Raw genomic sequence first — 24,656 nt, 5'->3', positions numbered from 1 at the left:
CCCTTATGTGGGAAACAAGAAGAGTTTTGCTCTTTTCCTTCTCCTCTCCTTCTTCTCCCTCCCTCCCTCCCTCCTTCCCTTGGATATTTTCAGGTCTATGTAGAGGTTAGCAATCATCCTGTGGATTACTTCAAGCAGGCTGCAGCAGGCTCACCATCATACCTGGGTCTCCTCACAACCCCTCCCCGCTGTCTAGATTTTCCATCTTCTGGCTTGGGGACGGTGCCCAAGACAAGTAAGACATGGTACCCAGTTGCTACAAATGGTCCTGTGTCAGAGTTGGTTTTTCCTGACTTGATGTCAACAGCCTTATCTTCAAAAGGCAAAGCACTTCTGCCACTTTTGCTCTTCGCCATCTCTGAGGTAAATGAGCTTCCGCCTGTCTCAGGAGCTAATAATAGGTGGGATCAGAAGCCTGTTTCCTCTGACACACCTTTATGAGATGTTTTCAAAGGGGAGGCAGCAGGGAAATGGTTAACCTCTTCACCCCACACCTAGTGAGGCAAGAGTCCCTCTTTCCAAGACAGCCAGGAGTCCAGGAACACGAAGGCATCCACGAGCCTTAACCACCATGGCACTAGGCTTTGTGGGTGAGGCTGCCTGACCAACAGCACAGACAGACACATGGCCTTTGGCAGGCCTCGCTATACTAGCCCTCCATTCAGCTTGTGACGTGTAAGGCCTGTCAAATGTCTCCTTCACCTGAGTACCTCAGGGGTAGTAAAGGACCTGCACGTAGGAATATTTTAAGTTTTAGCTGCATGTTTGTGTATGTGCATGTGAATACAAGCACTGCATGGCTGTGCACTGTGAGTGCAGGGGCCGCAGAGAATGGAGCCTTGACATCCCTTTGGTCTTGGGGCTTCGGGGAGTTGTGAGCTGTCCAACACGGGCTAGGAGCTGAGCCAGGTCTACTCAGCAGCAGTGTAATGTAGTCTTTTAACCCTGATCTTCGAGAGCCACTGCCCCAATCACACACATGTACACTTTCTCTCATCACCACCCCAATCACACACATGTACACTCTCTCTCTCACCACCATCCCCAATCACACACATGTACACTCTCTCTCTCACCACCACCCCAATCACACACATGTACACTCTCTCACCACCACTGCCCCAATCACACACATGTACACTTTCTCTCTCACCACCCCAGTCACACACATGTACACTTTCTCTCATCACCACCCCAATCACACACATGTACACTCTCTCTCATCAGTACTTGGATTCACTCTAGGGCAAGGAACACACTATGTAAGCAACATCCCAGACTTCTTTGTTGTTACATTTAAAAAAATGTGTGTGGCCTGGAGAGGTGGCTCCTGGTTAAGGGCATTTATTGCTTTTGTAGAAGACCCCAGCTCAGTTCCCAGTACACACACGATGGCTGGCAATCATCTGTAACTGCAGTTCCATGGGATCCGATGCCACTTTCTGACCTCCCTGGCCCCAAGCATGCGTGTGGTGCACTTACATGTATTAAAGGCAAAACACTACACAGAAAGAAATAATAAATCTAAGAACATTTTTAAAAGATGCGTGTGTGTGTGTGTGTGTGTGTGTGTGTGTGTGTGTGTGTGTGTGTGTGTGTTATTACATGTGTGGTCAGAGTACAACTTGGGGGAGTGGTTTTCTTTCTACTATGTAGATTCTGGGGTCGTCAGACTTTGCAGCAAGCGCTGCTGAGTGGGCGAAGACCCTTTGAGTCACCTCACAGGCCTGGCTCTCCTCCTTTACTTAGTTATTTTCTTAGAAACTAAGAGTCTCTCTCTCTCTCTCTCTCTCTCTCTCTCTCTCTCTCTCTCTCTCTCCCTCCCTCTCTCTCCCTCCCTCCCCTTTCTTCCCTATGTGTGTTGTGCCTGCACAGATGTCTGCAGCTCACATGTGTGCATGGTGGTAAGAGATCTTCTTCAGTTTTGTGTATGTGTAGAAGCCAGAGACTAATACTGAGTGTCTTCTATTCATCCCTAATTATAATGTTTTGTTTTTTATTTTGCTTTGTTTTTGTTTTAGACAAATTATCATGTATCCCTCTCTGGCCTAGAACCCTCTATTTGGATGAGGATGACTTTGAATTTCAGATCTTCTTGCCTCTGCTTGCCAAGTGCTAGACTGATTAAAGATGTGCACCCCCATGCCTGGGTTTTCTTTTTTTTTTCTTTTTGTAGGGCACTAGAGCCTCATGCATGCCAGGCAGTTAATGCATAGCAGAGGTACACTCCAGTGTATTATTATTTTTGTGGTGCTGAAGATTGGCCCTGGGATCTGGGTGTGCTAGGCCAGTACTCATGGATCTATACTTCCAGGATACTGGGGGAGGGTTTAGTCAAGAACAATAACCAGTAATTCCCCCAAAGCCCTAGTCCAGGAAGATGAGGGCCACGCTGTCTCCCCTGTCTTTCCACGTGTCTCTTCCTTCTTTGCAATTACCATGAGACACCCTTGGGGCAAGAATGGACCTTACCTTTTCACTTGGACACTTGCCTCTCCTGGAAAGCCAGGCCCTTGTCATGGAGGGTATGTGTATGTGCACATAGGTATGTATGGGGGGCTAGAATGTTGCTCCCCTGAAGTGGTCACTGCCAGACAACTGGGTGCTTTGGACTCAGGACTCAGCCAAGTGAAGCAAGAGTGATACCCTGTACTAGGACAAACTCCGTGTCCGCCATTGATTTCCAGGAAGAGAGAAGAAAGCCTAAATCCCAGTCAGCAGCATTTGCCTGGGTGAGAGGGGCAGGAACCTCCAGGACAGCCAGATGGCCATTTTGTATACCATGTTTTCATTTGCACAAAAGACCTGGCTCTTTGAGGAAGATACAGAAGCAAGGCTCTGAGCAGCGTAGAGGTTGTTTCCAGCTATAGAGTGAGTTCGAGGCCAGTCTCAACTTTATGAGACTCTGTCTCAAAATAACCAAACAAAAAAAGTGAGATTGAATGGAGTCTGTGGCTAGAACACAGATGTGGAGGTGATCCTCTCACCCTGGACTCGCCCTCAGGGTCCTCACTTGTGGAGAATAGCAAGACCCTCAGCCACAGGACAGGCAGCACATGAAAGTCAGACCAGGTTTATATTTCTCCAGACTAGGCACTGCTCCTGGGGATAGGTCTAAAAATGTGACCTGCTAAGCCACAGGTGGGGAACTAAAAAGGCAGAATTGCTGTCATTAGACATCGTGGAAGAGGATCTGGTCACTACCAGGAGAGGATCCCCTGGTGTAGACAACCTGAAGCTGTGACTCCAGGAGAGGGACATGACCAGGCTGCTCTCTGCCCTCCAGCCAGTCCTTGGTCTTTGCTCAAACCTACCTGGTTTTCCTTCTGAGAACAGGAGCTAGGGAATAAGGCTGTCTGTCTAGATGCTGCTTGTAGGATGAGTGTATACACAGGAGTGTCCTCAGGGCCTGGTGCCAGGCCAATCCCACCTAACACCTCTACTCCTCATTCAGGAGTGCTGTGATCAGCACTGATTCAAACCTGGGAGGGACTGGGAAACCCCTCTGGCAGGAGATTTCGAAATAAGATTTGGATTAGAAAAAAACATAGTGGGTAGGGTTCTAAGGCACAAAAGAGACAGGAAGAACTCCCATCCTGCCCAGGTCTCACATGCCATGGGATATGGGGGAGGGGGAAGGTAAACAGGAAAGCCTGGACCAGAGAGGCAGCAGCTGAACCAGAAGAACCCAGCAAAGCTGACCCTTGCTGCCTGTGTCCACCTTGGAGAGCAGCGTCCTGTGCTGTTCAGTTCACTTGCTACAGAGCGCGCTTTCAGTCCAGGCCAAGTCAGCACCAGCCAGGAGATAAAACCCAGGACTCTCACGGGACAGAGAGCAGGGGGGGAGTGGGGAGAGCTGACAGGTAAACTGGGAGAAAAGTGTAGCCTCACTGGGTGAACTGGGAAATGGAGTGACCAATGGAGGGAGGGTACTCAGTCTTGGTGGCCCCAGACAAAAAGGCTGGGTAGCTCCTCACCCTGAGTTCCCTGTGCTTGAACTCAGAATACCTGGCATGAGAAGGCTCTGGGTGGCAGGTGCCTGTGGCAGGAAGAGCCTCAGGGACCAGATCTGGCTGGAGAGAGAGGAGGGAGAAGGGAAATGAGGTAGGGGAAACTGAGGAATGATTAAAAGAATTCACAACTAGGAAAAGGTGGATGGGGCATCATTGAAAGAGCCAAAGGTAAAAGGAAGTCTCATTCGATGTGTGGTAATGCGTGCTTTTAATCTGAGCACTCAGGGCAGAGACAAGGCTTGCCACACATTCAAAGCCAGAGGAACTACAGGGAGACGTTCTAAAGATAAAGAATCCCAGTTAAAGGATAATTGAGTTGCGGCTCATGCTTCTCATTTAAGAGTGCCACAGTTGAGAGTCTCTAATTGTGGCCGTGGCAAATCCATTTCAGTTAGGCAGTCTGAGGTCAGCATTAGAAGGCTGTTCAGGACCATGCCGTGAAAGCTGAGAGTGGGCCGTCAGAACCCGATGAGCGGCTCTGAACAAGAGGGGCTTATGATTCACCAGCATGCCTACCTGCCTCGTGCAGGGTGGGGACCCATCTAACCGGAATCGCCGCCCAGCCTCTCCCAGGCTCCTTAGATGACAAGCCTTGGCATCCTTGGTCCACCCAACTCAGCCCCCAAGCACTTTGCCAAAGCATCAGTAAACAAGTCTGGGTGAAGGAGGCCACCGGTCTGTATTTCGTCTGCTTTTCTTCTCCTGTGCCCAGTACATGGCTACTTGGGATGTCTCATCAGGGCCTTTAACGCTCTCCTCAAGGCTGCCAATCACTGTCTTTTGAGCTCAGGGTGAGCGTCTTACTTTGTATTATTTTGGACCTGGGGATTCAGGAATCTGCTTGAACTGTATGTGGAAGAATCGTCCCTCGCTCCCAGCTGCTCCCATAAATGTGACCTCACCAGCTTGCTTGTTGTTCTTGCCAGACATAAATAAAAATAGAATGTCCGGTTGTAACATTCAATGTGTTTAGGCGTTTGTAGTTCCAAAGCCGTGAACTTTAGTCAGCTCTCTGGGCACAGTAGTTTACGGATGCCGAGACTTGGAAGGTGAAGCTCCTTCTCGAAAGTCAACCTTGATGAGGCTGTGGCTTGGTGCAGCCTAGTACTTATTTACTTTTGAAACAGAGTCTTGAGGTACCCCAGGCTAACCCGGAACTCACACTCACTCGTCATTCCTCATGGTTCAGCCTGGGATTGCAGTCACCGACCAAAGCCAATCCCATCGCTGTTGTTGTTGGGTTTCAGCCCAGTCTTAAACTCCCTCCTGTTGAGGACCTCTTGAGCCGCTCCTCTCCACCTGTCAAGTGCTGATACATAAACAGCTTTTTGTTTGGTTTTGCTTAGTTCTCCTTTTTGTTTTTCTTGAGCTAATGTCTCATGAGGTAGCTCAGGCTGGCCTCGTGGCAGCCAGTTCTTCCTCCCTCCTCCTGGGATTACAAGCACACATCACTACGCTCCTTTTATTAACAGCATATGATATACTTCTCTTATACAGTGTATAAGCTGGCGTCTTGCACAGACCTTTTCCAGCACACAGAAGGCAGAGGCAGGTGTAGCTCTGTGAGTTCAGGGCCAGCCAAGACCACAGAGTATGAAACTCTAAACGTCTCCAAAATACAAAACAAAACAACAAAAAACCAAACCGTCTTCTGTTCTCTTTGGCTTTGGTGGCAGAAGCAAGATGACAAAAGGAACATCATCCTTTGGAAGTCGTCGCAATAAGACGCACATTCTGTGCCTCCGCCGCTGTGGCTCTAAGGCCTACCACCTTCAGAAGTTGACTTGTGGCAACCGTGGTTGCCCTGCCAAGTGCAACAGACAGGATAACTGGAGCGCCAAGCTAAGAGAGGAAACGCTACCGGGCTGGGCTGGTGAGGTATCCAAAGATTGTCTACCACAGATTCAGACACGGAACCCGTGAAGGAACAACACCTAAACCTAAGAGGGCAGCTGTTGCAGCAACCAGTTCTTTTTGAGGATTCAATCAGTCATAAAATAAATGTTCTGGTTTAAAATAATAGTTTACTCGATTTGCTGGCTTTCTTTCTTTCTTTCTTTCTTTCTTTCTTTCTTTCTTTCTTTCTTTCTTTCTTTCTCTCCTTTTCTTTCTTTCAAGGTATGGTCTCACTATGTAGCCTTGGCAGGCTCAAAACTTGCTGGGTAGACCAGGCTAACCTCAGATTCTCAGACACATTTCCCTCTGTCTCCTGAGCTCTGGGATTAAAGGCCTGTTCCACCACACTTTTGGTTTCTTTATTTTTTTATCACTGATTGATTGTATTTTTGAGATCTGTAGCCCAGGCCGGTTGCTAAACCCACTCCATAGCTGAGGGTGGCCTTGAATTCTGATCCTTCTCCCTCCCCTCCCAAGGCTGGGATGCAATTGTGAGCTGCCATGTGTGGTTTATGTGTGTGTGTGTGTGTGTGTGTGTGTGTGTGTGTGTGTGTGTGTGTTATTTTCCTTATGGCTATGTGAAAACTTCCCACCCCAACCTGTACTAGGGGATTTTATCTACTTGCCATCTTTTTTTGTCCAAGAACTTGTCATATTCAGTATGATAACCAAGTGGATTGGAGACCTGACTTAATCCTGGTCTCCAGGAAAAACAAACAACAACATTAAATCTGCCTGGTGTTAAAGCACTTAGAGGCAGAGGCAGGCAGATCTCTGTGAGTTCAAGGCCAGCCTCTGCTACATAATCAAGTCCCAGGCCAGCCAGGATTACATAGTAAGACCCTGTCTTAAAAGACAGAAATGAAAAAGGTACGTGGTAGAGATACACGTCGATGTCCCATTCTAGACCCCATCCATCAGTTATACAGGTACTGGTTCTAACAGGAACCTCTTCGAACTCCCCAGGGAGTGTAGAAGTATAGGGCTATTTTATTTTTATGAAATGAAACAGAGACCCCCTGTCTGCAGGGCCCTCTTGCTTCTGGGCGAGGCCCTAAGTGGCAGGGTTGTGTTTGCGCAGGCTGGGGGTGGCCAGCCTGCCCTCTTCTTCCCTGAGTCCCAGGTGGGCCCAGTCCTTTGCTCTGTTATTACCGCTGACAGACTGTGCCGCTGGCAGAAGGGACTCAAGTCTTTCCAGTTCTCCTGGTCTCTTCCAGCGACTCATCCCTCATCCGACTCACCCGCTGATGCGCGTGGGGAGGGGGAGGCGCCTGAGCCTGTTACCTAGAGTCCCCGGGAGCAGAGGAGGCAGGAAGAGGGCTGGGCGCGAGCCGGCTGGACTGGCAGAGCTGAGGAAGTGAGTCTCTAACACGGCTGTGGAGAAGTAGGGCTGTAGGGAGGAGGTCAGGGTATGTTGGGGGTGGATGCTGGGAGTTCACCTGGGCTCTGATACGACTTTGGAACATTCTGACCTACTCTGCCCCTCCCAAGCAGTTTCCCTCTGCTATCCTGTCGTCCAGAGGTGGACCAAGTAGCAGAGCTTCCGTCGCTGCCTTAGACACCTACACCAGGTTCCCCTGGTCTCCTTCCAGGCTTTGGCTTTCCCCCGGAGGAGGTTCCTTCTGCACTGCCCTTTGTCACATCTGCTCACCTCCAGGGGAGCCTGTGCTCTAGAGAGAGCACACACACTCTGCGTGCTAACCTGGGCTGTTTTCTTGATCTTGGTAGGCCCGTCTCTCTGTGTCTGTAAAGTGACACTAACCTCCTCAGGGTAGGGGAGCTCAGTAAGATGCCAGGTGTGACAGGGGAGCCAATGGGAGGAATGGTCAGGAGGAATACTGGACCTTCCTTGTGCTTCCTCATTCTCCTCAGTGTCCACATGGAGGCCAGTGACCATAGGGGACTGAATGTCATGCCCTGGGCCCATATAAAATACATAAAAGTCAGCACACCTGCTGGCTTGCTGCTCACCACAGGTGAACCCATTCCTTCTGTTGTGCATGGTTTGAGATGTTTTTCCCAAGAGATGTGAACTTCGGGGGTGGGGTGGTCTGATTCACCTTTGGACCCCCAAAGCTTCTGCACCACACTTGTTACAGTGCTCGGTGGCCACAGAACCGTCAGAAGAAAACAGAAAGGACCTCTTTGTTTCAGAAACAAGAGTCAAACTTTGGAGTACAGCAGGCCCAGCTCAGATTCGTGCTCACATGCGAGTGTGACCGAAAGCAAGATGGCTCATCTCCCTGAGCCTCAGTTCTTTGTCTAAAAATAGCCACAATAATAACCACCTCTGCGGGTTGTTTGAGGGATTAGAGATGATGTCAGACACAAACCCCAGCATCCCGCGGCCCTGTGCATAGTAGGAGCTCAATAAATGGAGGTAGTGATTACCTGTGGTCACAGGACTGTTTGTGCTATGTGTGAACTCTTGAGTTCATAGCCAGTGACACACAGCTTCCCTTGGTGACGCAGGAACTCCTTGTGTTTTGGTCTCCACATGAATGTTGGGGTCTCACAATGGTTTCTACGGTTGTGTTGACAGTCAGCATCTTTTAGTAGCCTGGGTACTCAATGGCCCTCACCTGCTATCCACTGTGGGCAGCTACTGCCTGGGTTTCTTGTCTGATGACAAGAGGGGTTGGGGGAGAGATTGGAAGGGTCCGTGTCCACTATCAGCTCTCCCTCAAGTCTGCTGTTGAAGGGAAATTGGTGTTTGGGTTGGCGCAGACGGCATAGTGACCTGGCTGCTACGGCTCCCAACGAACACTCATCACCTTTAAGATTCCTGTTGATGTTCCAAGACAAAGTCTCATTGCATTTTAAAAATTTGATTTGGACAGGAATAAATGCAGCCATTTTAGAGAAGGCCCTCTGTCTAGGGGTCATGGTTTCAGGTACCAAGTCCACGTCAGTCCAAAAATACTGTATTATGGGTATTGAGATGGAGGAGGAGGAGGGGAAGGACAGCAAGCACACAATCATCTAGCTTTATAGACGAGGAGAAAACTGGCTAACAAACGCTAGGGACCCAAAGGAAGCTAGAAGACCTGATGTGTTGTGGCTTTAGAATTACATTTATTTATTTATTTATTTATTTATTTATTTATTTATTTATTTATTTATTTATTTATGGTGCACACACATGCACACATGCATGCATCACAGAGCACACATGGAGGTCAGAGGACACCTTGCAAGGGCCAGACCTCTCCTTCCACTGTATTTGTCCCAGGGAGTGAACTCAGTGCCTCACCATGTTGAATCATTCCACTGACTCGAGGGAGATCTCGTGTGTTTCATACTTGCTGTCCCCAGCCTGGGTCTCCATACTTGACTCAATTAATCCTCTGGCTCTGATTCTGTTATGGCCCCCTTCTGTCCCCCAAGGGGAGCTGCAGGAGGGGGTAGGGTACACAAGGCAGTATAGAACACATCAATGGGTCAGAAGAGCCAGTGTGGCCCTTCCTGTCTGAAAGCCTGGGCAGGAGCACAGGTATCCAAACAGAATCCAGTAATGTGGGGAGGACTGGCAGGGTGGGAAGGGTGTCTGCTGTCACCGGGGGGAGTAGACCCAGAGGATGGGTCATGGAAGCCCTTCCTGCAGAGAGCCAGGCTTTCGCTGCCCAAACACGAGCCAGGCACAGCCTCCCAGCTGACCCACACATTCTGCTGTTTGCTCTTCATCCTCTCCATTCTCCAGTACGTCCTTCCAGCTCTGCCTTTTTAGGGATGGCCTTTAGACCTAGAAGTAATGGCCACAGTACTTTTACCCAGTCTCAGGGAACTGTGCGTGAAGGAGCCTTGGAGATTCTTTTTGCCCTGCCTGAACTCAGGATTGAAACCTTGTAGTGACGGCCGACAGTGGTTCCCATGCTTCCTCAGTCAGCAGTCCTGTGGGCACCATTCCTCCCTCCCTTGGTTAGGCCATGTCAGGGCTGGGAAGTCCTTAAGTTTTTCAGCACCCATCTAACCCTGGCCTCTCACTGCCCAGCTGAGGAAAGGACAAATTCAATGGAAGGAGACAACTGGCCCTTGCGAGGTGTCCTCTGACCTCCATGTGTGCACTGTGATGCATGCATGTGTGCATGTGATGTGGCAGGAAGGGCCACACTGGGCTGGCAAGATGACTCAGGATAAAGGCATTTGTCACCAAGTCTGAATATCCCTTTGATGTCCTGGACCTATAGCATGGTAGAAAGGAATGACTGGCCCCTAAAAGTTATCCTCGGCCCTCAGTGTGCTTCCTGTGAACATACATACATGCATGCATGCGTGTACACACACACACACACACACATTAAACTATAATGAAAATCCGGGAGTCGTGGCGCACACCTTTAGTCCCAGCACTTGGGAGGCAGAGGCAGGCAGATCTCTGTATGTTTGAGGCCAGCCTGGTCTACATAAGAGTTCCAGGCTAGCCTCAGATTCACAGTCTATGTATTCAGGGCAACCAGGGATACATAGACTGTGTCTCAAAACAAAACAGAGCAAGCTAGTGTGGTAATGGGTGGTTGTCACACATGGCTTTAATCCCAGCATTCAGAAGGCAGAGGCAGGCAGATCTCTGTACGTTTGAGGCCAGCCTGGTCTACAGAGCTGGTTCCAGGATTACCAGGCTATACAAAGAAACCCTGTCTTAAAAAACAAAGCAATAGTAATTTTTTTTTTTTTTGGTTCTTTTTTTCGGAGCTGGGGACCGAACCCAGGGCCTTGGCGCTTCCTAGGCAAGTGCTCTACCACTGAGCTAAATCCCCAACCCCAGTAATTTTTTTTTTTAAAGAAACTTTCCTTCCTCCTAGGCTGTAACTTCTCCCTGGCCTTCCTCTCCTCAGGGGCTTTCGGCCAGCCTCAGCAAACTTATCTCCACTGTAGTTTGTTAAGATGCTTCTTCAGAGGGATCTTGAAGTGAGGCCTCCGACTCTTGAGAGCAGGAAGGGACTTTCCAACTTAGGACCCACATGTTTTATAGATGAGGAAACCGAGAAGTTGCCTAGCATCTCACAGGCAGTGGGTGAGGCCTAGGCCCAGCCCTGGCTCTGGATTAGGCCCTGCTCTTTTGATGCCACCCACTGACCTTGGGAACCAGCAGGGACCAGCGGGGAGTGAAAGGAGGCCTTGGTAGCTGTGTCAGCGACGCTTCTCCATCTTGTCTTGTTTGCCGGTTTGCTTTCTGAGAGCCAGGCACAGCCCTCAAACTGCTCCGTACTTTGCATCCTTCCTTTCCATTCTGCTCTTGGCTAGCATTTCCCTCTGCTCTGCCAGCTCAGGGGACCCTTAGACCTGGAAGCCATGGCCTACTTTCATATCAAAGGATTGAGTTTCAGGACCTGCTCTCTCCCACTCAACCTGCCACCCAGGCTGGCCTCCAATTCCGAATCCTCCTGCCTCAGCCTCCAAGTGTCTGGGTTATGGGTGTGCCACTGAGACCACACTTTTTTTTTTTTAAAGACTTATTTATTTATTATGATTAAGATACAAGAAGAGGGCACCAGATCTCATTATAGATGGTTGTGAGCCATCATGTGGTTGCTGGGAATTGAACTCAGGACCTCTGGAAGAGCACACAGTGCTCTTAACCGCTGAGCCATCTCTCCAGCCCGAGACCACACTTTTAAAACGGCATTGTCATTTTTAGTGGGGCACCCACATCGCCTCACTCACATACTGAATGTTGCCTAAAGTGTGCCATGTGTAGCTGTCTGCCGTCAGTATGCAGGGCTTCGGGGCACAGACCAAGTTGGGCTAGATAATGCTAATCTGACCCTATTCCTAACTGTGGGACTCTCTTTTACTGGGCTTGGGGACAATGACAGAGTGGACCTGAGGTTGGCTGGAGAATCAGGTGTGCTCGTCTGTGAAAAGTGCTTCCAGAGTGCCAGGGACCCACAAGTACTGTGTGTGTGGTCTTCTCTAGGACCTGACTGGAAAGGATATTTTGTGTCCCATCCCTGGGTGTGGTTCCTTTCCCTTTGGTCCAACCCTGGCAAGGTTCTAGAAAGAGGATAAGTGCCCCAATGAAGGCCCTAAGCCCACAGAGGGCCTCAGTGGAAGGGTTAAGCATTAGGGAGATGAAGAAATCCCAAGAAAGGCCCCCTCCTCCCATCCTCTAGAGTACAGTAGGCTGCACCGGGGTCAGCATCCTCCATCTAGTTGGGGCAAGTATTTTTGGGTCTGGATTTCACATCACTGTACATCTTGGACTGACCTTCAGCTTCTCATCCACCTGTTTAAGGAATTACAGTTTGTTTTACAATTCGCAGCCTAAGACAGGGCAGGGTCTATGTAGCCCTGGCTGGCCTAGAACACACTCTGTAGACCAGGCTAGCCTCGAACTCAGAGCTCCATCTGCACCTCTGCCTTCTGAGTGCAGGGATTAAAGGTGTTTGTCTCCATGCCCAGCTTAGATCAGGGTCTTGTCTCGACATAAACCCAGGCAGCTGAGAAGGGAAAAGGTTTGGCAAGAAACAGCAGTTGTTTTAATGAATTTCTTTGCATGAAGAAAAAAGGTCCAAGGGGAAAACACAAACAACAAAAACCCAGAAGTACAGAAAATATTAGTTCTCTCACTTTACTGGCTGGCTAGGAGCTTATAAAACAAGACAGACAACACAAAGCTTATGATAGCCCCAGATTGGCAATGAGCTTACAGACACAGAGATGTAAACACAGTGCTTCCAGTCGTGGTGACTTTTACATTCGAGAACTTAAGAGTGCGGTAGCCCAGACACGCTGAGGAAAGATGAAACAAGTCTTCAGATCAGTCCGTACGGAGTTCAGAGATAGCCTAGGAAGACTTCTTTGACTTCGTTCTCTTGAGAGCCCGTGCTGGGGTCAGATCCTGCGTCATCTGTGTGCTACACACATAAGGCAGGGAGGTCGGACTGTTGGGCATTCAAGGGCTTCCCAGCCCGCCATGTTCCGGGTCTGCGTCTCTTAATCCCTGCAGGTCGGCTATAACTCCTTGGGTGCGTGAGACACACACCCTTTGACCCACACCCTTGTTTGGTCTCAGCAGGATACCCAGACACCCCAGTGGACAAAGACCTACTTCCTCAGGGGAGCCACTCGGCCCAAAGGCATTTGGGAAACAGAAGAAAGACAAGAGAGCAGCTTTATTAGCCGCCTACACGCTCCCTCTCAAAGTCTCTGGTATGTGGATTATTATTCTGTCTCAAATTTTGCTGCTACTCAAGAATTTTTGACTTAGCGAAGAAATAAACCTAGACTCCCAGCCTGTTCTTGCCCTTACCTTAGAACCTCAGATGTGGACTTGGACGTGGTGTCAAATCGCCATCCCATCTACTTGAAGAGCATCCGTAGGACCCACCCTCAGCCTTGGGCCACACCCAGTCAGGGCTCATCAGGCTTAGCAGGAAAACTGGGGCCCTGAGAAGGACGTGGAGCCAGGGAGGGAGGAAAGAGGCGAGGCTCTGTCCAGGAGAGGACAGGAGGGACAGTCCATCTTCTGGGCGAAGCAGGAGGAAGGTCTTTAATGAAACATCTCAGAGAACAGGGTGGGTCTGAATAACCACCCCAGAACCAAGGCACAGAGGAGGTTTGAAATGTCCAGGATAAATAGAACCAATGGGAGTGGAGAAAAAGCCAGCTCCTCCCCCTTTTAATCTTACTAAACAGTCTTACTGTGGGCACCAAAAATATATTAATATCTGTACATTTGTCATCTTTAAAAAAAAAAAAGGAAATAAAACCTCCTTGGCACCTTGTGTTGGCTTCTTACGAATGAGGTGATATGTGGGAAGACCAGGAGTGCACACGCACACGTGAAGAGATCACAGAGAGCAGTGTGACACACGCACACACACACACACACACATGTGCACGGCTGTTCACAGGTGGGCCTCTGATGAAGGGGAGAGAGCCCCTGGAACCCTGAGAGCTAGCCCTGCGGGCACGAGGGCTGCAGCCAGCACCACCACTGCAGTTGTTTGCCAGGTGCTCTTTGCTGGTGTCTCAATTCTGCTCTCCATGGGCATCCGTCGTCCATCTTGTCCTCGGGATCCCCTCTCAGCACATCTGCAAAGTCCTGCTGCAGTGAAACGGCCTGTGTCTATCCACAGCTCTTTTTACTTTCTCGGCCTCACCCCTGCCTGGACACAGGCACCCACGGTCCCAAGCTCAGAGTGGGCTCTGCCCAAAAGACAGACTTCCCAAACCGAGCGGAAGTCAGTGCCTAATTGTGCGAGTGTGCCTGGAGTGAGGCGGTGGAGCTCTGGTCCCGATCACTGGTGTTCTAGCAAGAGGTTGCAGGAAGGCGAATGGCTGAGCAGCAGGAAGTGAACCTGGTCCTTCCAGAGCCTGCGTTGCTCAGAGATGGGGGCTGCCTTGCAGCAGGGATGTGACAGTGTTCTGCAGAGCCACAGCCACCTTCTTGGAGGTCTTGCGCAGCAGTGGGCTGTCAGGGTGGTGTTCCTTGAGGTGCAGGACATGGCCCTCCTGACTCTCAGAAGTGCAGCCACACTCCTCACACACATACAGCTTGGCCCGGCGCTCCTTATACGCATACTTCTGCTGCACACCATGGATCTTCTTGAGGTGAGACTCCAGAGAGCAGCGCTGGGTGAAGGCCTTGTCACACAGACTGCACTTGTAGGGCCTCACACCTGTGGACAACAGGGGTCAGCGTCAGGACCTGATAGAGATTATGGAGCCTGTCTGAAGCATCCACACACAGAGAGGTCAGGACACTTGACTGGCAAAGTGACCAAGGCTAAACCGGCTAAATGACAATTTCCTGAGTGACTCTGGAATCAAGGAGTCTTTGCCTATGAATTCAGGACTCTGCCCTAAGCTCCAGGGTGTGCCTTCAGGTCCCAGGGGGGTCTGAGGCATCCCTCTGGCCACAGACTTTACTTACCAGTGTGGGTTCGGACATGTCTCTTGAGGTCAAAGGTGTCATTGAAACCCTTCCCACAGTAAGTGCAGAGATGCCTCTTGACGTCATTGTGACACTTCATGTGTCGGTTCAGCATGCGCTGGTAGGTGAAGGACTTCTGGCAGATGTGACAGGTAAAAAGGTCTCCATTTGGACTGTCCCCCAAGGTCACCTGTGAGTGAAGACATTATTTGTGACATAGATCTAGAAATCGGGACCACAACACTCTAGAGAAAAGCAGGGCCAGCATCCAGAGGTCATAGCCAGGAGGAGCTGCGGAGGACCCCGGGTTATTGGTCCAACTTCCTAGTGGGTTCCCAAAACCCCTTTTCGAGGCTGTCATCCTGAACTTTTGATCCTCCTGCCTTTACCTCCCAAGTGCTAGGTTACAGGAGTATACACCATCATGCCTGGTTGATTTTTTTTTTAATTATGGAAAATTTCAAGTTCATGCAGTGGTGGGAAGACTAACGTCACGATGCCTTGCCCGTTGCAGGTGTTACTCCATATCTACCGCCCTCCTCTTTGTCTGGGTCAAGTGATGCAACCCTGGTGACATTCCCTAGTGCTGTTTGGAGTGGCTGCTGCAGCATTCTAGGTGTGACCATAAAGGTATGGCCAAGTGGCCGGGCCTTTTCCTTAACTGTTCACATCCAGTGATGGCCTGGTCCCTGTCAGGGGCCTGCCACCAGCCAGTCACCTGAGATCCTGGGCACCTGTCACACCACACTTCCTTTGGGCGCCCTTCCCTCTAAGCCTGCTTTTGACATTTTAGGGAATTTCCTGTCTCTTGCCAGTTAAGATCCTTTGGAACAGGACCCAGTCTTCTGTCTCTGCTGCCTGTGTTGTTTTCCATAACTGTAGAGGTCTGAGGGGCACAGAAAGGGCTGGCAGAGAGGATGGGTGCAGCTTAAAAGGCTACAAGAGGGGTTGGGATTTAGCTCAGTGGTAGAGCGCTTGCCTAGGAAGCGCAAGGCCCTGGGTTCGGTCCCCAGCTCCGAAAAAAGAACCAAAAAAAAAAAAAAAAAGCTACAAGAGCCCTAGTGGCTGTGACCAATCATAGCCCCTAGTCATCTATTATCTAAGTCTGTTCCTTCCCACAACCCCCATCATTCACCCCTGTTCTTTGCAGGTATGAAGGGAAGGGACAGCACCCTCCTTCCAGCTATATCTAGCCTTTTGTCATGAGGGATGGCCCTAGAGCTTTTGGTAGTGTTGACCCAGCCATGCAGCTGCTTCCTCTCCTCCACACCAGGCCATCTGAACTGTCTCATGCGGTGGTACTGAGCATGGCTGAGGGTAGGGTAGGGGTTGCTCCTGCCCTATGCACTGCCTGGTCACTGCCACATGCTTTAAGGAATGCTAATTACCCCACTGATTCAGACCTCTTGCTCCATGCAGCCCACATAGGATTCTGCAGGATGCAGCTGGGCCTGGCTCTAGCCCTTCACCTTGGGACCTCATGGAAAGAGGTGGCTCTTCTTTGGCCCGCCTCTCTTTCGTGGCCAGAAATGAGGCTTGATCAGTTGCTGATCTAGACTCTGAAGGGCTACATGCTGTCATTTCATATCTCCTTCTTTCTACCCTGGGCTGCAGCTAAGTGAGTCTCTGCAAAAGTCAAAATCCAGGGCTCAGCTCTGTCCCTCCCGTGTCATATCCGTGGGTTAGACACAGGTCTCTGCACATCCCCCTTGGACCTCAAGAAGGAATGAAAGTTGTTACCTTCATCTTGGTTCGTAGGAAGCCCTGGTCTCTGCTCTGGGGGTCCGTCAGATGGTTCACATCCTCAGGGGGCAGCTGAGCCACCGCGCAGGGTCCTGAGGCCACACCATAGCTGGAGTCTCGAAGGCTCATGTCCAAAGCCAGGGGGCAAGAAGGCGGCTCGGCCACTGATGCCTCTGGTTCGCGGTAGGGCTGCGGTGGGCAGAAGCCGAGGCTGACTGGAGGGAGAAGAACAGCTGGGTGAGGGTGGGTGGAGAAAAGGCCTATCAGGGATCCAGGAAGATTCCCAAGCAAGGAAAACCTGGCATTTCTGCCTCCCTTCCTCCAGTTGCAGGCATGTGGCGGAGCAGGGCGGGCCCCTAGGCCATCAGATGTGGCACCTCCCTCCTGCCCCATTAAGGTAATTACAGGTGACGCCAGCCAAGAGTCACTGCCCCCTGAGTAACTTGTCTTAGCGGAACTGGGAGGACTGAGTTGCCCTGCCAATTGTTATGTGGCGAAGTGTCCGCCTGCCCCACCTGGGCCAGTCGCTCTGGATTCCAGCATGTCCTTACTCTAGGGACAAAGGGCACCATTGGAGGCCCTGGCCAGGGGACGCTCCTTCAGGCTCATTCTAGTCCTTGAAGGGTCCTTGGCACTCTGGACCTCTTCTATAAGGCAGACCTTTTGGTTGGGTGGTCTCAGCCTTTCCTTCCCTGACCTGGCCAGTCATGCCACTGTACTGTAGCCCACCAGGACTCCTTGGCTCAGGCTGGGCACAACTCTGTCAGCAAACAGGCCAGGTGGGTGGAGAGGGAGGAGGTCAGGGAGCAGCAGGTGGATGCTCGTAACAGTCTCTGGGCACCGTGCCCAGCTCTTACACAACCCTCCCCCACTACGGGACCGCTCACTGTGGCAGTCAGGCTAGGCGCCCTCCGGCAGTGCCGTGGCATCACCGATACCTGGCAGCCCTTTGACAAGGCCGCTCCCCTCTCAAACACCTTGAACTAAACGGGCCGGGACTGCAAGGCTGGGCTGGGACCCTGAGTTTCAATCTTATAGGACAGACAAAGAAACACAGGCAATACGTCTCAAGGCCAACAGAGCTCAGGCAAGTCTAATTTTCCAATTAGCCAGTACAACCCAATCTCTGTGCTTTAAAAGCATAAAAATTAGGAAGTCTCCTAGTTTCAAAAGGAAAAGTCAAGAGGGGCCCAGTACAAAAAGGATGAATGAGTCCAACTGGGATAGACTTGAGATTTCAGAATACTCTATTCCAAGCCGGAGGTGTCAGTGGGGGTGGGGGTGGGGTAAGGACCTAGGCTCAGGCTATTGCCTTCCTCTTCTAGAGGACCGCCAGGGCTGTGGGGGGAAGATAAACATAAAAGTACTTGAGTTTCGGGAGAGGCCCAGTTCTCGCCCCCTCAAAACACAACAAAGGTCTGACAGAGGAAGAATGCGCCCGCCTGCCGCCCAGAACCCGTTCTTCTAGCGCTGGCGTCCGTCTGTCCGGGGGCTGAGGGGGGACCTTAATGAGACACCTCATTCCAGGAGTTGATTCACCAGCTCCTGGCCCTGGTCTGCCACCTGAGCTGGCGTTCCACCTCTCTCTGAGCCATGTTGACTGGTGTTTGGCTCAAGCTTTGAGGCCAGCTTTCAGAGAGGGGTCTGCCTATACCTGTGCTACAGAAGTAGGCAGTAGCAGTGGTGGCTCTCATACCCACTCACCTGACAGACCCTGGATCAAAGTCCAAAGCTAGAGGACAATTTCCACTTTCTTTTCACTTTTGTTTTGTTTTGTTTTGTTTTGTTTTTTGAGACAGGATTTCTCTGTCTAATAGCCCTGGGTGTCCTGGACTTGCACTTGCTTTGTAGACCAGGCTGGTCTTGAACTCACAGAGATCTTCCTACTTCTGCCTCCCAGGCGCTGGGATTAAAGACATGCACCATCACACCCGGCTGGCAATTTCCACTTCTCAACCTAAGTTGAGAAAAATGGAACTCTCTACCATCCTCAGTCTGCCGTTCGAGCTGGTACGGATGGGTGAGACTTTTGAAAAGCAGCCCAGCTACATGCCCTGGATATGGGATGAGCAGAAGGTAGAGTGACAGCCTGTGAGGTGAGGTGTCACACTTGGCTCCTTGGCTCTATGAACGGAAGCTGAGTTAGGAGTTCGAGGATCCACCATAGAGGAGGAGCCCTTGCCTACCCTTGTTCTTCCGCACAAACCTGGAAAGGCTGCTGAGGACAGAGCTGGCTGGCTGAGCACTCCGTGCTGTGTCTACCTAGAGCAAAGGGCCACCAGTAAGTCTGCCAGGGTGGGGATGTTTGCCTCAACTTACCTACCCCACCAAACCTGTCTCCCTGCCACCCCCACACGTGTCTCTGCCAGGGCTGCACGCACAGGGAGGATTCAGTCGTGTGCTATCCGCCTATCCTGAGTATCACTGGATGGCAGGAGGCAAAACTGGTTGGGTGTTGCTGGCACTCCTGTCTCCTAATTAGATGTTTCCGGCAAGGCAGTGACCACTGTAGCTACTACTCATCGCCTCCCTCCGCCCACAGCCACTGAGTGTGGCAAGGACAGCCCAGCTAGCCCTCTTCCTCCTCCCTCAGGGGCTGCGAAGTTCTCTCCTGTTGCCTTTACCTGGGAGATGTCACAGAGCTGGCCTGAAGCAGCGGGCCAGATTTGAAAAGGCAGCCTGTCCAATGGCCATCTCCCACCTTTCCCTCCACAGGGCTTTCTTTCAACCACGGGCCCAAGTGACTGGCAAGTCTTAGCCCATAAAAGGCCTCAAGGTAGGGATGCCTGTGAGGCCTGCCTGAATCCCCAGCTTCCTGGGGAGAGCAAGCTAAGTTGATGTGCAGATGCATGAACTTTTGGGTCCCCAGATGACCAACCATATAGACCAACTGTGTTCTAAATGTAGGTCTGTTGTAGGCTGCCTTGCGCGCTGATCTGGAGAGGCTGGGTCCCCAGTGCTCAGCTCCCTCAGACCTGCAGGGCAGCTAGCAATTACCTGAAAGGAACAGCAGCAGCCAGCTGTCCCGCCTCTCAGCCTTTCGTGGCCCTTCTATTTAATGTCAGCATTCTCCAGGCAGGATTTGTCCCTTTTCCCAACTGCCTTCACTTCATTCAGTGCCTATGCTGAAGTTAGACTGAACTCTTGGTTCTCACGGCAACAAGGGGGCTGGCTCTGATGGGATGAGAACTGTCCTTCCTGTGGCATCCCTTCAGCCTCTCAGCCAGCACGGGCCAAGCTCCCCCTGCCTGTCATACGTTGTGTGCCGAAAATGAACAGTGGTACGAACTCTGACAACGGCTACTCCCTCTTCGCCACAGGCCTGGAACACTGTTCTCGCCATCTTTCCTAGGACAGTTTGACAGCTTCTGCCTTACTACATCCATGCTTGGGTGACAGTGTCTTAAGACAGGTGAGAACCTAGCTGACCCCTTCACTGCCCAGTGTCCTCAGCCGCTGGTGGACGCCCCTGAAAGCAGCTTAGCCTTCCCACAACGCTACACGAAGCAGCAGCTCATGGCTGACTTTTCAGCTGGTCCCACTCAGCCTGGCAAGAGGTCAGAGGCAGGCAGGTCTCTGAGTTCAAGGCCAGCCTGGTCTACAAAAGAGTACCAGGACAGCCAAGACTACACAGAGAAACCGTGTCTTGACAGTAGATCTTTGAGTTCCAGGACTGCCTGGTCTGTAAGTGTTCCAGGACCACACAGTAAGACTCTGTCTCAGACAGTGAAAGAAGTGGTTAAGTTCCTACATTGTCTAGCAGCAGTGTCAGGCTGGGCCACCTTATCTGGAGGAACCCTGTCTCCTGCATTTCAGCCTGGGCTTTAGCTTGTATGTTTGTTTGTTTGTTTGTTTGAGACAGCGTCTCAGCCAAGGCTGGCCTCAAGGCTGTTGTGTGTCTGAGGCTGTCCTGCTTTCGCCTTCCAAGTGTGGTGATTTCAGGTGTATGCACCACGCCTAGCTTCAGAGCTTAGGACATGTGCCGCCAGAACGCACCAGCAAGCTGGCTTATTAGCCAGGGGGGAGGTGTGGAAGTGGGGGGCTGCATCTGCAATTCTCCTGGAGTTCCAGCGCTCAGGCTTAGTCTGTCCCTAAGTCCTTCCTGTGACTTCAGTCAGCAAGGACCAGCTTTAGAGGAATGGCTGCAAGGCGAGTCCCTGACCCCTTCCCTTCCATAGTGTGGGAATGGTATTCGCCCCAGCTACAAGGGCCTATTTCATCCAAATAAATAAATAAATAAATAAATAAATAAATAAAATCCACCATCCTTCCTGTCAGCAGAGAACACCCAACCAAATAGAGTCCTATACCAGCAGAGGTGGCGGGTGGTGGAAAGGAGCCAAGCAAACCCCTAAACTGCGCTGTCTCAGGTATAGAATAGAATCATGTCCTCACTCGCCTGCCTTCTGGTGCAGGCTACCAGCTCTCAGCTCTAGGCAAAGCTGAAGGAATGACAATGATTGCCCTGGGAGAAGATTCTAGAAGCTTGTGAGGAGGATAGTTGAAGGGATTGTGAAGGGTCTCTCTAGGTCAGACCCAATAACCCAGCATTCTCAGTATATGGTAAACCTTCCCCTCTAGGTGGTCTCCATGATGCTTTGAGGGTCTCAAAGAGCCCTTGAGGGAAGGTCAGAACTCATATACTCCCATATTCCCAGCCCTACCACTGGAAATGGGGTTGCTGCTTAGCTGGTCAAAACATGCTCCAAGAGTCTGTGAAGTGGAGTGATAGAAACGTGCCCAGCCAGCTCCTGGGGTCATGGTTGGCTGCTGGTGGAATGGCTCAGCCCGGAGACAAAACACACCCTCTGTACTCCAGCCATCCGAGGCATCCAAGCATAGAACGAACGGGTCCATTCCCTTTTTGATTTCCAAAACTGTGGGAAAAACTGTAGCTCCAGGGGCCCACCTGACATGTAGAAAGAAAATTAAGTCCTGTAGCTTCTACCCACAGGACTCAGCAATGAGGGGGATTCTTACAAGAGCTTTATTTCCCACCCTGGGCAGCCCTGAGGGAGGGAAGCACCTCCCGGCATGCCTCCTCCTTAGGACAGCAGTCATGGGTGGTAGTGACCACCCAGAGGCCTCCTATCTACCTAATGGGACAGGCCATGGGACCAGATCTCTGGTCTTCGTGTCCCTCAGATCTGTACTGGGGAAAATCTCTGGAACCCAAGGAAGTCTTAATGATTTGAACTAGCAGAATGTCTTTGTCCTTTGTAAAAGTCAACGTCTGGTCTGGGATGTGAAATAAAACAAAAACAACAGCACTCTGAGCCTGGCTCAAGACAAGCTCACCTTTCACACAGTCCAAGGTCAGTTATCAGATCCTAAGGAGCACCTAAGCAGCAAGTCAAACACAGGCTGGGGAGGAGGCTGGAGCAAGGAGCAGGCTGTGTCCCTCACCAGCACTTCTGGAGGTGGAGCACTGGCCGGCACATACAGCCAGGCGCAAATCACAAAATCCCAAGCCCACACCTCAGGTTCGGAGGCCCCCTTCCCTTTTTGCCTCCTGTTCCTCCACAACTGGAAATTCTAGGGCCTCCTGGCCCATTCCCTCGTTTAAGAAGCCTTCAGAGTTGCCGTACAGACCCTTAAGTAAGGTTAAATTGTAAAACATCCTACCAGCCACCGGATCCTGGAAGGTCTGGCACAAAACACCATTACGCCCAAGAGGGAAATTGAGGCAAGAACCCACACAGGGCCCCTCACTCACCACCCTCATTTCCCCACTTTCTTAAAAGCCTGGGTGGAGCCAGAGAACCTACAGATCAAGGGTCAAAGTCGGTTGGTTAATTACCAGCTCCCCCCCCCCGCCCCCTTGGAGGCACAGGGCAGTAGGCTCCTGCCCCACCCCCAAGACAGAGGAAGGGGAGTTTTGTATTTGGACAGAAGGGGCAGAAGTTTTCTAGGGTCTCAGAGGAAGATGCTGCTGGAGGAAGAGACAACTCCAGGTACTCAATTCTAAGTTGACGTGCAGGCTGTCAAGGCGTCCTCCCTAAATAAACTAGGCATACCGGCTTCCTGGAGTAGGTACCTTACGGCTCCAGAACCATCTTTTGCTTAGTGTCCTCTGTGAGACTGAACCGAGGCGGGATCATCTCAAGGGCAAGCAAGGTGCATTAGGTTTAATTTCCCAACAGCTCCTGGACCGTCAGGCAGGAGTCCAGGGAAATTAGGTGGGCCTGAATCTTGACCCTCTTATCTCAACCCCACCAATGTTAATTGGGCGACTAAAGCTCCAAGTTTTCTTTTACAACGTAGCCCAAGTTTCAGCGGAAACTCCAGCTCCGCTCCTTTCCATTCCCCGGCCCTCCCCTCCAAAGTGGCATCGCTCCAGTGCTCTTCTCCTGCCTCATGAAAGCCCAGGTTTTCTCGATTTACGACGCGAGAGCCGGAGGTCGCCCGAGCGGTGACACACCCCGCTGCGTCCCCTGTAGCGCGGCGCGGGCAGGAGATCCCGGGCCTGAGAACGGCAGAGCCTCGGTTTGGAATCCCCTTCCCCCACCCGCGCGCCCCTTCTGCGCCGGGGGTCGATCCATGGCGAGAATCTGCGTCCCCACGCGCGACTGACCGGCGCCGACCGCTGGTCCGTGCGCCCCGCCCTCCCGGGGCCCGGAGCCCGGGGCGCCTCACCTGGCACGTAGATCTCCCCGCGCTCCTCGTCCGGGAGCTCGCTCCAGTTTCTCTTGCACGTGGAGACGCATGGCTTCTTCACCAGGAACGCGCGGGGCATCTTCAATTCCTCCTGGCCCGGCGCGGTTCGCTCCCGTAAGTCGAGTTCGGGTAGTCGTCCCACCTTCTCTTCCACTGGATCGGGGTTGAGGCGCCGGAATAGGGACAGTTCAAGGAAAGAGTCGCCGAGGCGTGTCCACGTTCTGAGGACAGAGCGTACCAGGGACCGCGCGTGGCGTTTCCAACTACGCCGAAGGTCGCCGGTGTCCGCTGAGCGGGTGCAGTCAGGTGCACTGGGATCGGAGAAGCGCTAAGCGAGCGTCTTTCAGCTAGACTGGCGTCCCCGCGGCTGCTCGCGAAGTCTTCAAGTGCGAGCTGGACGGACGGGTTCAAGCTTTATTGGCTCGCGGCGGTGTGTGTTGGTGGCTCGGGCGGGGGTGGGGTAGGGGTGTTGATCTGATCTAATTAGCTTGGAGTGGCCGAGAGAGCGATGGCGCATGCGTTGGGAAATAACGGTGACAACCCACCTATTTGTTACCTGTCGAACCGGTTTCCATTCCGCTGCGGGTGAGGTGGCCTCGCGGCCCGGGCGGGGTGGCCCGACGGGGGCAGGGTTGGGGGGCGTGCTCTGGTCCCCACACCCAGAATCAGCAGGCCCGCCCCGTACCTCCCCTGCCCGGCGTGCTCACGTTTGCAAACTAGAGTTTCGGAGGGAGCGGGCACGGGAAGGGAGGGGAGGGCAACGTTATTTGCACCGGCGCTCGCACGCTCTGTGGGCGATGGCACAAAACTGGCCCAACAGGCCCGGGCCCAGCCTGGCGCCCCCGGGCGCCGGGAGAGGCACAAAGCCGCCGAGCGGGAACCTGCGGTCCGGGCCCGAACCCAGCGGACAGGTATCCCCAAGGCCTGGGTGAGCAATTCTTGGTTCAGTCGAGAGGTATTTGCTGGGCACCCGATTCCTGAGGAAAGGCACGCGAGGTTGAGAGGAGCGCGTGGACCGGGAGGCTCTGATGCGCCTGTGAATCCAAAGCTCGAGCCTGCCTTCCGGTTGCGAGGGCGTTTAAACTGCCCTAAGTCCAACCTAATCGAGGCTAGCACCTTGGCATATGGGCGGACGTATTCGCCCAGACTCTTCTGGTCAAAACCAGCCGGATTTCAGGTTCTGGAAGACTCTAGGATGAGGACCCTAGCTGAGTGAGATCTGATGCGGTCCTCTTCTGCCTGTTGCAACCCGTGTCCTCCCTGGCTTGGAGTTAGCAATCAGCTCCCCATTCACCCTGCTGTGTTCTTCAGCAAGCCTAGTTCGGGCAACGCCCCACCCCCACTGAACTGCCCGAGAGTGTTCCGTGGCCTTCGTGTGAGCCACTTCACTATGACACTTTGGCCGTGGCTGGGTTTCTTTTACTGGCTGACCTATTAAAGGCAGGGATGGGACCTGCAGTTAAAGGCTG

General features: G+C 52.0%; 1 protein-coding gene and 1 pseudogene across 2 annotated transcripts; one reads left to right on the top strand and one right to left on the bottom strand.

Moving 5' to 3' along the window:
• Positions 1–5,284: 5,284 nt before the first annotated feature.
• LOC116890726 lies at positions 5,285–6,030 on the top strand (annotated as a pseudogene).
• Positions 6,031–12,361: 6,331 nt separating this feature from the next.
• Positions 12,362–23,734, bottom strand: Ovol1 (ovo like transcriptional repressor 1). Of its 2 annotated transcripts, none has more exons than XM_032891170.1 (4): positions 23,167–23,734; positions 16,528–16,745; positions 14,788–14,977; positions 12,362–14,533 (listed from the first exon to the last, which is right to left on the bottom strand). In XM_032891170.1, the coding sequence occupies exons 1-4, from the start codon at positions 23,264–23,266 to the stop codon at positions 14,238–14,240; spliced, it is 804 nt and encodes a 267-aa protein (XP_032747061.1). In that variant the 5' UTR covers positions 23,267–23,734; the 3' UTR covers positions 12,362–14,237. The 2 variants fall into 2 exon arrangements, with proteins under 2 accessions (XP_032747061.1, XP_032747062.1); XM_032891171.1 differs by lacking the exon at positions 23,167–23,734 and adding an exon at positions 22,156–22,357 and having other exon boundaries at positions 13,756–14,533.
• Positions 23,735–24,656: the final 922 nt, after the last annotated feature.

Source organism: Rattus rattus, chromosome 2 (genome assembly GCF_011064425.1).
Source record: "Rattus rattus isolate New Zealand chromosome 2, Rrattus_CSIRO_v1, whole genome shotgun sequence".
Lineage (NCBI taxonomy): Eukaryota > Metazoa > Chordata > Mammalia > Rodentia > Muridae > Rattus > Rattus rattus.
The sequence above is the reverse complement of the archived record's forward strand: the minus strand, read 5'-3'. Positions and strand labels throughout refer to the sequence as shown.

Bases quoted from the DNA above. Each gene is read 5' to 3' on its own strand.
- Ovol1 (XM_032891170.1), bottom strand. From the start codon at position 23,266: ATGCCCCGCGCGTTCCTGGTGAAGAAGCCATGCGTCTCCACGTGCAAG. The intron at 14,978-16,527 runs GTAACAACTTTC...CTTCACTCACAG, and splicing joins TCCTACGAACCAAGATGAAG to GTGACCTTGGGGGACAGTCC. The intron at 14,534-14,787 runs GTAAGTAAAGTC...TGTTGTCCACAG, and splicing joins ACATGTCCGAACCCACACTG to GTGTGAGGCCCTACAAGTGC.